Source organism: Bombus bifarius, unplaced genomic scaffold, assembly GCF_011952205.1.
Source record: "Bombus bifarius isolate JDL3187 unplaced genomic scaffold, Bbif_JDL3187 scf7180000008212, whole genome shotgun sequence".
Taxonomy (NCBI): Eukaryota; Metazoa; Arthropoda; class Insecta; order Hymenoptera; family Apidae; genus Bombus; species Bombus bifarius.
The window spans coordinates 1-15108 of NW_022884515.1; the positions used below are offsets into that span (position 1 = coordinate 1).

The window sequence follows — 15108 nt, forward strand, 5'->3', positions numbered from 1 at the left end:
TTATTTAAACTTAGAGATCTTCCTGCTTACAGTAATTACAAAAAGTAACTGTACACCATCGTATTTAGAACAGCATTTATAATATATACCAATTAATTAAGACTAAGTCTTAAGATAAGACTGATTAAAATATTAGCTTTCGTATCATTTGTAATACTTTCATACATGCTTATAAATAATTAATGCTATCAAAATGAAACGTAAAAACTGATTTAAAAAAAAGGAAGAGAGACGCTTCATTGGGAAATAAGGATACATACGTACAAGTACTTTTTGTAGCCACTGTGTGGCTTTCAAACTCAATTCCAGGGCAAAAAAGAAATTATTGAAAAACGGTTACCTAATATGTACATCATAGTGAAGCAATTATCAAAGGCGAATCCAACGAAAAAACGACACAAAGTGAACTGCCAGAAGCTACCCGTGAACGCAGTAGCCACCCCAGCGAGAAATCCCATTAAATTAGCTCCGAGCAAAGCTGGTATTCTTCCATATTGATCAGCAACCCATCCAAAAATTAATCCTCCGAAGATAGCGCCGATGAAGAAGATACTTTGAGCTATGGTTGGCAATGCATCATACTGACAAACCCATCCCAGCTGCAACAGAAAACTACAGTCGAATGATTTACTTCTGATCATGATCAGCATCACGGGAATCTTATAGCAATTTCAACGCCTCGATTAAACGAATTTTCGATCAATGTTTCGAAATTCCTAATGAAGCGCGCCTCTGTCCTTTTTTCTTTCCCTTTGAGGAAAAAAGAAGGAGAAGCTTAAGACCCTGCGCGTTCTCGCGTCCTTCTTCTGGATGCTTCCTGCCCCTCGATGAATAATTCTCCTCCTGACGAGCGACGCAAAGTTCATGGAAATCCACTGGAGCAAAAAGTCTTGCAATTTATGTCGAACAAATCTGTGTGTTCGCGCTGTTGCTCGTTATAACGTTTTATTAAAGTTTCTTTTCAATCCGGTATTTTCATTTTCAGTTTTATCGCAACCTAGTTTTATCAGCTTTCATAATTCGAAATTTTTTATCCTTTTTTTTTTCTTTAAGTATTTTTATAAATATTTATTCGATTGTATTTTATTTGGCAATGTAACGCTTGAATTTAGAATGTACTCTGTAATTTCACTACATGCACTAATTATTACTGCAATATGTACTAGTAATTCTGTTACGTACTATAATTTTCCTCTGTGGAAATCGACATTGTTAATTTTCCCACTTCTGAACTATCGATCTTTCCACAAACGTTTATTCGACCCTTTCCGTCGTTCTTCTTTCTTTCCAAAAATTGTACACTACGCTTATTTTTTATCGAAATAGATCATGCAAATAATCGAATACGACACACACAGTATAAAGGGATTGATTGATAGGAACAGATAAAATATTCAAAAAGCAGGAAATTACAAGTCGAACATTTTCTGTCACCTCGGATGCCACAGACGCATAAGGGACGGTGGTATAATTAAATTCCCATCCTTGTTGGCAATCTTTCGTTGGCCACGATGGGTCCGGTACGTGGCTTCCATTTAGCAAAATTTCCGTGTAATTTACATCGTACATGCTGCATCTCGAGTAACCTTCGCGGTTGACTGGTATCGCCAGCGACAGCCTGAAACGAAGGAGAAGATAACGTAGATTGGTTCACGGTCTTCGATGCCGATGGACGTTCCGACAAGCGAGTAATTAACGTTCTATTTGAAACTTGACAAAAAACATTGGGAATCTCGAGTATTTGTTGAGCTAATAATATTGATTGTTAGTCGAGTCTGATAAAACGTATTTGATTCGAATTTCATTTAAAGCGAAGAAAGTTATTTTCAATTGTAGCTGGATGTACGTTAATTGCTGTTTTCCTGTCTTTACACATTACTCATTCCTTTGTTTCATCAGCCTTTTCGATTATTATTGTCGAGTATTATTATTGTCGAGTATTGTCTCGTGGTTATTATCTCAACGCTTTTATCGTGTCAATTTATTGCGTTGTGTTCATACGGGTTTGTAGAATATATAATAAACAATGCAATGAGAGATGAAAATGAGAAAATTTTGAAGAATTATTAAATTAGGTAAATTGAAGGGAAAGAAGTTCTGTGAAGGAACTGGATTGGATCTAAACAGATAATAAAGAAAGATGATCCAAGATTTGCGACCTCCGACGTATGTCGAAAACACTTACTCATTAATAACGAATGTCATTAAGATAATTCAGTGACGGTAATTGCGTCTGCTATTCTGATGAATGTTACATAACGAGATAGGAAGTCGATGTCATGATGACTGGCGCTGTCTGAATCAAATCAACCCTATTCACAACCAGATAATACCGTCAAACAATGTTTACATTATTATAATATGAAATCCAATTTGAAGGCTTCGTGAATTTCTATTATCCTTCAATGAAATTATATTATTTCATTAGGCTTGCTGTATAATTTGCTAGATTGTCTTCAACCAGATAAATATATCAATAATTTTGGCAATGGCTATCATCACATACTTTATCGAAAGAGAGAACATTGGTTCTCTTTGATTTTCGATCGTTGAATCGTCGAAAGAAAACTTCGCGGCTCAGAGAAAGTTCTCCTACAAACACGTACATAGCATAAAAATCGGTAACACGCGGAAGTTCTACAGGAAAAAAATCAAAAAGACTTGCTGAGCAAGGCAAGAACTTTCCAATAGAAGGTGAGCATAATAATAAATAACACTTGCACGGATGCTTGCGGAGGAGTCGTTGACTATATTAAACTAATACTAATTATGAAACAATGTAACAGTAACGGTACTAGTCGTAATTAACATACTATCGTTAACATTATCGTGATATCGAAATTTCTTCCCACAAGATCACCGATTAATTGCATCGATTTGCGAAATTCTTAGTGTTCGATGATTATCATAGTCGAGGAAAGGTATTTACAAGATATTAACATCCGCATCTAATCACATCTCGTAGCATCGCGACTTATCACGCGTATCGCCTAACCTTTACATGAATATTGAACGAACGAACACTTCGAACGCATTATGCAAGTGTACGTTACGTTTTTCATTCGCCGGTAAAAGCTTTCAAAAACGAGTTAATGAGCGAATGATACGTGGCATGCGCGAAAGAAACGAATGCTTGCCCATAGAATAGCTGAAAATGATTCGAAAAGTATACTAGCAAAATAACAATAGATTCAGATGATAACTGACCAGTCGACCAGGATTAGTCACAGCCTTTTAACAATTCTATCGATTTTTTGCTACTATTATACTTATTTACTCCAAAGCTAAGATCCTACCTAGGCTAAACTAAACGTTAACTATGACTCACAGTTGGAAAATGCACTTATCTTATACGTAATCATTTATCAATTACTGAGTTCGTTAAGTTCTATTTTTGTTTGCTGAAAGGAAAAAATCTTCCATTAATTAATCATCGCTATATCGTTGTTTGCTATTGTCTTTCGTCTGATCGACAATCATTTACCCATTCCATCGTTGTAGAACTCTTCATTTCTGGTTCTGTAATCTGGTATTTAATATCATCGAATTTATTTTGCAGCACGTGCAAAATTAGGTCGCGGAAGTTTTATGCATTTCTGTGAAATCTGAAAGGGCAAAATTGCAAAGTACACGCGTGACACGTGGAAATGTATAAAACATCAGAAAGTAGCGCGCTTTGTAACGTTTAATCGAGGTAAAACAATTTTTTATCCAGCTTCTAGTTTTTTCTTTCGCTTCCTTTATATTCTGTAAAATATGCGTAAAAAGCCGCAGGCTACGTATTATGACGTAAACGGAATGGAACGAATCGATAATAAAATAAATTAAATAATATTAATATTAAAATATTAAATAATATTAATATTAAAATATTAAATAATATTAATATTAAAATATTAAATAATATTAATATTAAAATATTAAATAATATTAATATTAATATAAAAATTATAATAATAATAATCGATAATTAAAGAAATTAAGGACAATGGAACACATATTCGATTTATACTAAATATCCGCGGCTGTCCTGATATTTATTGCCAGTCGCGTACATACGTTCAAGTTATAATTTCTAATACCATTAGAAAGTTAGGAGAATTTTAATCGAGAACGAGCTCTATACCCTTTGAACGTAATTTGTTCGTCACTTAATCGCTGCACGCGGTAAACACTAACGAGCAGCTCTTAAACAAAAGTATTTGTACGTTATGGTCAGCAACGGGGTGACTAGTTATTAGCGCGTTCTCCTGTTTCATTGAAATTTTAATTGCATCAACGTAGTACGTTCTATGGTCGACGTCTTAACATAATTGTACGGATCGAATGTCTTTACGTAAAACTGTCCCGTGCACGTTGACGATTCGCGGCCAATCAACGATATCAGGCCGAATGTTACGTGCTCAACGCTATTTTTTCGCGTTCACGCTCTCATTGTTTGCGCGAAGGTTTAACGCGTTCACGCGGCGTACGCGATAATACGCGCACCGGGAATTTTATCCAAGGAGCATTGTGCGAGCGCAACACGTTGGGACACCACATCCTTTGCCTCTCTCGAAACGTCTTAATAACGAATTATGGTGTAATCGAACCATGCGCGTATAGCAAAAAGCAATCGTTTCTAGCCGTTCACTTTGAACACCGCGAAGGTTAATTTGGCAACTACATATATATCCATGTATTGTGTTTCTAACGATTGCCAAATGCTATTTTCATGCATATAGTGATGCCATCCTTTTGTTACGAAGGATTAGCATCAGAGAAATTTTCGGCTTATTACGTATATTGAAAATGTAACGTAAGATTCATCTTTTTTTTCAGCAAATATGCAGAGATACGCACAGGTGCGTTTGAGTATTACAGCACCTACTGGTTACATTTATTGGAACGCTCTAGCGGATTTTACGCTGTAAAACATACGACGTGAATGAAAGTTCGGATTTATAATAAAATAAGCAGAAGATACAATCGGAAAAAGGATCTCAGCAAGACGATAGTATAAGGACAGCGTTAGGAAACGGTAGGCCAAGAAAAGCCGGTCGAAAGATGATTCGTAGAACTAAAGGAAAGTGTTGAGATATTGATCCGTTTCATAGCGCCGATGCGAGCGAAAAGCGAACTAAAAATTGCGCGTTTAAGCACCAAAATGTCTATATACTATCACGAAACTACGAAATATTACTAATCTTCTATTTACAACGAAGCTCGTAAGTCTCGTGACCAATTTACACGAAAAAAGATCGAGTTAGAGACACGATAACGCGTTAATGAAACTTCTAATCTCTAAATCTCTAGAGAGAAATCCTTAAAAGCTGTAGATCCTTAATAAACAATTTACCGATTACGACGATAAGTCCCCTGATGCTCGTAACCAATTTTACACAGAAAACGGATCACCAAAGTTGCAAGACTTTCGAGTTGGAGGGAATGACGCGTTAACGAGAGCGTCGCGACGTATAATGTTTACAAAGTTTGCGTGGAAATTAACACGATCAGGAATAAGCTGGGTCGTTGTCACCGTTTACGATCGTGTTTCCGAGATGAAAGAAACAGCTACTATTATGCAATCGATCGTTTCGAACTAGTAAACGGCGTAGCGAAATAAAACTCGGTGTAAGTCTTAACATACGTTCACTAGCAGGAACGTGTTTTATTGAAACTTTTACGACTCGCTGCCGGCTGCTCCAGCCGTTGCATTATTTGAATAACATCGAAGGTTGTTGACCTAGCAACCGAACGAAGGTGCGATCCAATTGGATGTGGATGTAATTACACCTTGAAATACCTTTCGTCATCGAGCATTTCCAATTCCCCGCCGAGTGTCCTCCATTTTTGCGCTTAGTCTTTACGCTCGATATCGTCGCGATTTGCAAGCACTCGCTAGCAACAGAATGTGCGATCGTCGCGCGTCGCCGTTTCGACAGAATTAACGTCGTTGGAATCTCACAACGATTGAGAAACCGCATATTTACATCGCGCGAAAACCACGATGAACGAGTTATGTCTCGTTCGGGCTAATTTCTTTGAAGTAGTCAATGTGTCGATTTTTAATTTATGCTTCAAATATGTAATATCGGAAAATAAGGATAGAAATTTTTTTCCGATTACTTACAATTTATTAATATTAAATTGAATATACAAATATAAATTGGACAGAGAACGATATTTATTTAACGGAAACTAAATGCAATACTCGTATCTATATCAAATAACTTTACAGTTATTTGATCACTCTCGTCACAACGAATCTAACACACACACACTCTCTCTCTCTCTCTCTCTCTCTCTCTCTAACAACTCTATCAATTCTCACGACTCTACTCTTCGACGACTCGAAACCTCTAACGACTCTACTCTTCGACGACTCAATTAGCTCTGATCTTCGCCAATACACTCCTGCTCGGTCGTGCTCGCTCTTGCTCTCGTCCTCTCTCACACACACACACGCACACTTTTCGGCTCACATACTCTGGCCTCTCGATTGCCACTCCTTGAAATGTGGAACCGTACTTCTGTTTTGACGCTGCTTATCTTTTCTCGCGTCACTGTTACTAGGCGCTCTTGGATGTAAACAAACCACGAAAGACGACGTACACGGTGTTTTCTAATTTCAGCCGATCTCCAATCAAAGCTATTCTACGATATTACAAATATTAAGAATCGAAGATCCAGTGTGGAGAATTTGAAGGGTTGACTCTGAGATTTGAGAGTAATTTCAGAGAATAGAAGCTTAATTCCTGCGATTACTTCCTTCACATACTTCCCCTTTTCGGATCTTGACACTACGCAAGTCTCTTTCGGTCGTGCCGTACACCTCGCTGCAATATGTCCAAATCCGCTGCACTCGGAACACCTAACACCTTCTCCCCTCTCCGGACACTTAACACTTAGATGATCCTCACTACCGCAAATGAAGCATCTTCTTTTCTTCATTGCATCTACAGATTGACTGGGCTTCCCGTTCTTCTGGGTTTTAGCCGGCTTCACGATCGACTCTGCTCTGCGACTCTTCTGCTCTTCGTACATCACTAACCTCTTCCTCAACTCTTTGATTGACGTAGCACCGTACAATATAGCCTTATTGTTCTCGTCGTCTATTATTCCATCCACTATGTATTCCACCTTTGCTTCCTCCTCTATGTCCACATGGCTGGCTATTTCGAGCATGCGGTACATGTAAGCCAAACATGCTTCATCACTCTCCTTTTTTGTTTCTTCAAGTTTCTGATGTACTTGCCTACTGTTGACTTTCCTCGAAAATTCTTTCATTAGCCCCCTCTTCAACTCATGCCAAGACCTGGCATGACACTCGAAGCTCGCAAATATTTTCGCTGATCCCTTCAGCAGCTTCTTGGCGTAGACTGCCTTCTGCCCATCCGACCACATGCACGTATCAGCGACTTCCTCGAACGACTCGAACCATCGTTCGACATTTTCACCTTTGTCGCCACTAAACGACTCTAATGCATCTTCGACGTATCTAAAACTCAGTGTCGAACCAACACATGCCCTTCGACAATATTCATCACGGTCCTGATACACCCTTCGCGTATCTCTCTTGTATCCTCTTGCGTTTTTCTTGTCATCTTCATCCTCACTTTCGTCGTCGCTTTCTTCTTCCGACGATATGTCATTACCATCCATGGCCGCTTGTAGCCGTGCGCGTAATTCTACTTTTCTTCCCGTCGTTTTTAAACCCAAACTAGCGAGGCGCTCCTTCAACTCCTTCGTATTCATTTTCTCAACATCTTCATCTTCGTTACAATCACGCTCAGCTCTCTGTACGTTTCCTAAATCTCGTTGACCGGTTAGCTCTTCACCGCCCGTCGATCCCTTAGGATACGATTGTCCAGCCCTACACGCCCGATTCAGCCTTGCAATCAGCACTGACCTCGCACCCGATATAGGGAGGTTCATTCGCGCGAGCTTACTCCTCAGCTCCTCCAGCGTCGAACCCTCTTCACCCGACAATCGTTCGTCCCCAACGTTTGCCATTTTTCACACTACACAAACTTAAACAGTCAACGATATCGTCTTTTACCGCACCGCGTACCGGTAAATTCACAACTAGCTCGAATAGCTCTGTTAAACCGTTTCGTTTTCTGTCTTGTCCAATCCCGGACGAGCCCCCAAAAATATGTAATATCGTGATATAATGTATTTACAAGGAGTGGACAATAGAGATGTTAATCAGACAGAAAAAGACGATTGTTGTTCAACCTGAACTATTCACGCCAAACGTACAGAAAACAGCGCAACTAAATAACTAGATAGCGACTCGACTTTTACCAAAACGCAATCAACACTCTCTCGGCAACGCCACTCGCAAACTCTGTCTCCGCTCAACTCGCACTCGGCTCCTCGACTCACACTCTGTTTCTCGACTCACACTTTGGCCGTTGTCGCATTCTATTGCCTTTTTCCTAGGCCCACCGCACACGTGTTCTGCAGACGCTCGTAGCCAGGGTCACGTAGGTCTTTTCCACGAAACTATGCACTTGAAAAGACCGATGACACATTGATGGGCCCGACGGCGCCTCGGCTCTCCCGACATTGTTCATAGTTCGCCTGATATTTCTTAGGCCTTTCGTCCACGATACTACATATATGTAGTGGTGTACTGGTCATCTTCTTTCCACACGTTTTTAGCTTTTTAGCTGTTTGTGTATGGGCGCCTAATCAGCCAATCAGAAATAGCCGGTATTCTATGAATCCTTTTCTTCAATGCTCGAAGAGCTGGATATTTATCCAAAGCTGATGCCCCAAACATATACTCGAAATTTTCAAGGGCCGCTGCAAACACGAAGTCCGCCCATGTCGTCTGAAAAAAGGTTTGTATACATTTATTTTGTACCTCCTCTATTAAACAATTTTTTTAATTTACCTTGAAAAATGTGAAAAATCGAACTCTTAACTAAAGATCACTAGCTTTTTAGGAAGAATTTGGATTTTTATTTTATTGTCAGAATTTAATGGATAATTTTAGAAACTTCAACCTTTGGAGGTATTTGTTAATTAAAAATGACAAAACTGGTATTATGTAAAAAAGAGTAATGTGTATCCTGAATCAATGTCGAATGGAAATTAGACAGTTCTATAAAAATAAGCCTTCTCACGATTCCACAACTTCATAGCTTAATTAAATACAATTCTTCGGCGATATAATTACAAATACATTTACAGGAATTGTGTAATATGATAAATATCTCGTTAAAGAAATTGAAATCGTAAACTCTAGATTCTAGTATTCTTTCACTTTCATGTTTCCTGTGAGCCCTTCAATCGCTAAATATTTTGCAATGAAACACGTATTATTAAACAACATAATCATACTAAATTAATTTAATGTGACTATTTATTATTATTATATAATAACACAGTGATGAAAGAAATAAACTGGTCAAGTAATCTAAGGAACCATAATACGTATCTATGTCAGTGACAGTGAGAAAAATTCAGATATCTGTACTTAAGTGATTACACTTATAAGTATCATTATATATTATATAAATATGATATTTCGAATGGTATCATTTATCAATCATTAAACAAGAGTGTCATATCCAGAGAAATGATTTTACATATCTTAATCTTTGCTTTGATTACGATAGTAATAATTTCTATCAAACTTGATGAGGAAGATACATGAATAATTATCTAAAAGCTGAGAATCTTGGCAAATTCATTTGTACATAAACTAACAGAAGTGAATTTTAAAGATACACTCTGCTCTCAACAATTAAAGCTGTCTTGTCGCAACAAAGTTTCAATAATTTTTTATGGACAACATGGCCCAGTTTGCACAAAGACTAAAAATTTTAACATTAAATTTGGATAAAAAATCTTACGGTAGAAGGAATGATATATCCTTCATATTCGCCAATAATCTGGTCGAATTTAGTCAGGTACAATGGTATTGTTTCGTTCAAAAGTTGATTCATCCTCGCTTCCTTCCTTTCAGGATCCTCCTCCATGCGACAGTAGCAGATAGCTGAAACGTATATGAAACCAACCGTTACGTTCATTTGTGTTTTTCCCCCCAAACGAAGAGAAAATAAGTTGTGAAAGAAGGAGTAGCCTCTCATAGTTCCTACAATTTCTTCATTCTCTTTGCTTTCTTCAATATTGCCTCAACAAGTTCCTGTGGTTCACGATACTTGAAATATATACAATGTTACCAGCGTGGAAATTGTCTTGGAAACTTGGAAAATCTTTCAAGAGGAACAACATTGCTAACTGAGATTCGAGAAAGGAAAGGTAAATAAATCCTTGCTTCTACTTAGAGCTTTTTTATTTACTTCTGACGAGTAAAGTACTGTTATTAAAATTTGATTAAAAGTACCAAGAATGTCGAGATATAAACAACCATTTGTGGAAAGGTCAGGAGAAGCAGAATTATCGAATAAACGTTATATAACTCTTAGTGATTAAGTAAGAGAAGAGAAACGAGAAAAAAGTCTTTTATCTAGGTCTTAATAAAGTATACTATATTTATCTCCATATCAAGAATAACAACAAGATATAAACAGTCTTCTAGAAATTGAGTAAATATTACATAATTACATCTTGAGCAATATTTTGCGTCTTAGCTTTTGCTTAATCATTATGATAATCTTAAATATCTGTAAATTCTTCACAGACTCTTTGCATCTTCTATACAGGTATCTCATGATCATGTGATAACACACAGGAAGAAAAAATAGAGGAAAAAACAGCGTAAAAAAAAGTTGCGTAGGAGTATCGTCGCACTACATCATTCGACAATTGATGCACGTCATGGCGATCGTCACGGTTTAAAGCAGGCCATCAAAAACACGTTTGTTATCGTACGGAAAAATCTGCGACGTTCCAGCTGTTCAGGTGCATCGAATTGTGAATCATCGGCGGTACGAAGCAAGGCGAGGGGCGTAAATAGAGAAAGAAGAGAAGAGAAGGATTCGCATAAATGATAAAATATAATCGTTCGTTCCTCGTCGATGGCGGATGGATGGCTTTAATCGTGGACGATATCGATACGATTATATTTTATACATTTGAAACAAATATAAAAGACGAGCAAAAACCAGAGATACGATCGTTATGATATTATTCAATCGGTAGCCTATTTACCTCGTTTATTGTTCACCTTCTCTGTCTAGTAATAATTTTTCGATTCGACTGGCGTGACGTTACGTTGGCGGTGTAAAAACACGATTTTAAACACCTGCGGATAGTTGCATGAGTTTCGAGCGATTCCATTCCCTTCGATTTATATTTATGCGATCAACGCGCGGATCGTTAACGCATTATGCAGACAGCAGATGTTACGTAATCACACATATCGTAATTGGAAATTAGTAACGTTATCGCGTACCAGGATCTTCCTGTCTTTGATCATTGAGTAACACTTCGTTGTCCTCGCTCCTTCCGCGGATAACCAGCGTTTATCATATAGAGACAGGGATTTGCAAAGAATAAAAGTTGTAGAACGTTGAAAGGCGTTGAGAGAAACGTGATGTTATCCCGTTATTCGTTAACGCAACGCAGTTAAAAAAAATCCCGAAGGAAGATTACGATAATAGATAACCTGAGTCGAGTGTTTGTCGGGGGATCTAAAAGATTCTTTCGAGTTGAGCGTCTGAGATTGCAGAGAAGAAAATTTGGAAGCCATCGAATTCGTGATGTCGATAGAAATCTTCAGTTGGAATCGTTGTATCATAACGTAGTCTGCTTATTGTCGATAAGACTTTACTAAACTAAAAGTGACTACTAAAAGTTTCTATCCTCTAAATTCTATCTACGATTCTATAATCTAAAAACTGACTTTTGCAAACAAACTGTAACATTCGCTTAACGGAAAGACATACGTATCTTGTTTGTACTCGTCTTTTCACAATGAATTCTTGAACGTCTGTCTCTGTGGTGAGACAAATGCAAAGTCATCTCATCAGTTACTCACCTTGCTCCAAATCTTCAAGAGTATCGACGAGCACGTCGCATATCAACGCATCGCTTTCGTTTCTTCCCATTAGATCGTACTTCCTCGCCAAGTATCGCGCCACAGCGTCAGCCTGCGCTACCGGTTTCCCGTCTACCTCCAGCACAGGCAGCTTTTTATAAGGCATTGCTAAGAACAAACATGGCTCATATGAACACTGTGTAAAGGGAAACGATCGATAGGAAATCACAACACAGCTTCCGAGGCCGTTGCGTTCTTGTGAATAGATGAATCGAAATCATTTCGGTTTTAATCAACATGGCCTAGTAAAGAAATACAGAAATGTCTTCTTTCTCCTTTTTTCTTTTCTTACGATTACGATGGACAGGGTATCGCGTGTTTTTGACTGTTGGGAAGAACCTAAAGTTTTTAAAATCAAGGATAAAAGATAATACCAGACACGGAAAAAATATTAGAAAATGTACACGGTTCTTGTAATGAAAATTGAAATGCAAGGAATATAAATCGAATGTCTCTTGCGAACGTAATTTTGTGTTTTACACTGACAGGATTGATTTACAGATTTACGTTGATTTTTTGTTTCTCTATCTGCAAGCGACATATAAGATTATATCGAAGACTATGCTGCGTAAAACTTTTATTATACTATTTACGATAGAAATGTCGCAACGGAAGATCGAATTTTATGTCTGCTTTGTTCTTTCGACTTTTTAGCTATGTTCTTGTTCATTTCCGAACTGATTTCAATTTTTTATCCTTTTTTTCCGACAAGTCCTAAAAAGTTTTTAAATTAACGAGAAACGTAGAAGTATTTTTGTATTCCTATTTTAAGTCACCTATTTACGGTTTTCTCAAAATATTCGAAATGCTTCGATTTATTGAAAACAATAAAGATTGCAACACAAAAATTCGAGAATCGTAAGTGAATTAAGTTGGTATTCGATAAACACGATATTACGAAAGCAAAACTTAATGAAAAGTTCGACTTTATTCCGTATGAAATTTTACTTTAAGTAAGTTTAGCCTGCACGTGAAACGAAAGTTTTATATACAGAAAAGATTGAGTAAATGGTAGATACCTGAGAGTTGAACGATGAAAGTAAAAATCGATTCTTCACGCTTACAATCCTTGTATTCAGGCCAGAGTTCTTCGGGGATCCTCTCGTCGGTATACTCAATGCCAGTATATGCAAATATGTACCGTATATGTTCGGCACGACCACGGGCATTGAAGTAGATTAGTTTGTAGGTAGGTTCGTCGCTCATTTTCCTTGCTCTGTCAACTTATCGAGAAAAATGATACAATTAACTCGTGTAATTAACAGACTGTGTGCGTGTTTGTGTGTATAGAGAACAATTTATTTATAGATGGAATAATTCGTATAATACGCAAAATAAATCATTTAGAAGGCTGGAATATGTGTTTTTGAAACAATTAATTATGTCGAAAAATATTTCAAACGAGATATAATTATGAAAAAAATAATAATTAAATGTATGTAAATGTATGTAATAATGGACATATATGACACAATTTGTATGGACAATGAAGAGTACGAATCTACGAATTTCGAGGTAAAAGTATTGATATATGTATCGATATTTCTGGTCGTTACAATATCTCTAATCAATACAAAGTTCTAACTGAATGTTAGAATGTTAAACGTTAAAACGTTTAAAACGTTAAAATGTGTATCGAATCGTTGTAATCCCAAAGATGTCAATTGATGTAATGTAATAATAAAGTATAAAGTATAATAAAGTATAAAGTATAATAAAGTATAAAGTATAATTTCGTCTGTGGTATAATCTTTCTATTCCATTTTGTTACGCCGCACCGCGAGCAATATGGCAACCAGATGTCACCGGATACTCGCAGCGTATCCTCCATAGTTTCAAGTACCTTCCATAAATCTCATAGATTTCCTTGAAAAGGTCCTTCAAACCAAACAAACGTCTGTTTCCGAAGAATTTCTAAAGACTATTGTCTACCCCGTTACTGAATACCTGCACACCCCCTTCCAAATGTCCCCTCCTATCGAACCCTTCTCCTCTGCAGAGACTATAGAAACAATCAGTCGCCTAAACCCCAAGAAAGCAGCAGGACACGACCTAATAAGCAATAAAGCAATCAAGGAACTTCCCACAAAAGGGATAGCACTCATCACATCGATTTTTAATGCTATCCTTCGCCTGGAACACTATCCTAAGGCCTGGAAAATCTCATTGATTACCCTCATCCCTAAACCCGGTAAACCGATATACGAAACCTGCTCCTATCGCCCAATCAGTCTTTTACCTACCCTGTCCAAACTATTCGAGAAGATGCTCACGAACCGACTCCTTCCAATCCTAGAGAACTTGAAAACACTCCCAGATCACCAATTCGGCTTCCGAAAACATCATTCTACAGTAGAGCAAATCCACCGCTTAACTCATACGATCAGCCAAACACTCGAAAAGAAAAAATATTGCTCAGCGGTTTTCCTAGACATCCAACAGGCAATCGACAAAGTATGGCATGAAGGGCTACTATACAAGATTAAAAAGATCCTACCTCACCCCTACTACTCCATCCTAAAATCTTACCTAACCAATAGACAATTCATGGTTAAATGCCTAGACGCCACTTCCGCAACATTCCCAATAGAAGCCGGCATACCCCAAGGTAGTGTCCTCGGACCCCTACTGTACTCCATCTACACTGCCGACCTACGCATATCAAACGATATAACACCAGCGACATTTGCAGACGACACAGCGCTATTAGCTACCCACGCAGACCCGGTAATAGCCTCATCCACTCTCCAGCGAAGTCTCGACTCCATGGAAAAGTGGTTTCACAAATGGGGCTTCAAAGTCAACGAAAAGAAATCCTCACATGTAACCTTCACGCTCCGAAAACAAACCTGCCCCCAGGTCACCATCAACAATGCAACAATTCCTAGCAGGGACACAGTCCGATACCTGGGCATGACCCTGGACAGGAGACTAACGTGGAAGACACACATCTCAGATAAAACGAAGCAACTAAAGGACAAACTAAAAAAACTCTATTGGCTCACGGGCCGACGCTCCAAACTAAACATACAGAATAAAATTACCCTCTACAAGACCGTAATAAAACCTGTCTGGACCTACGGAATCCAACTATGGGGAACAGCAAGTAA

The 15108-nt window shown here is 37.9% G+C and overlaps 2 protein-coding genes and 1 long non-coding RNA gene across 3 annotated transcripts; 1 reads left to right on the top strand and 2 right to left on the bottom strand.

The window, feature by feature from the left end:
• Nucleotides 1-180: 180 nt before the first annotated feature.
• LOC117210771 (organic cation transporter protein-like) lies at nucleotides 181-5457 on the bottom strand (the record flags this gene model as incomplete). Its single annotated transcript, XM_033454098.1, has 3 exons — nucleotides 181-599; nucleotides 1435-1618; nucleotides 5339-5457. Coding segments are annotated over 3 exons (603 nt in total), but the record flags the coding sequence as incomplete, so codon positions are not given.
• Nucleotides 5458-8650: 3193 nt separating this feature from the next.
• On the bottom strand, nucleotides 8651-13192 carry LOC117210780 (hematopoietic prostaglandin D synthase-like; the record flags this gene model as incomplete). Its single annotated transcript, XM_033454106.1, has 4 exons — nucleotides 8651-8821; nucleotides 9849-9991; nucleotides 11939-12106; nucleotides 13063-13192. Coding segments are annotated over 4 exons (609 nt in total), but the record flags the coding sequence as incomplete, so codon positions are not given.
• Nucleotides 10216-11043, top strand: LOC117210781. Its single transcript, XR_004488157.1, has 2 exons — nucleotides 10216-10257; nucleotides 10662-11043. It is a non-coding gene; the product is annotated as an uncharacterized LOC117210781 (long non-coding RNA).
• Nucleotides 13193-15108: the final 1916 nt, after the last annotated feature.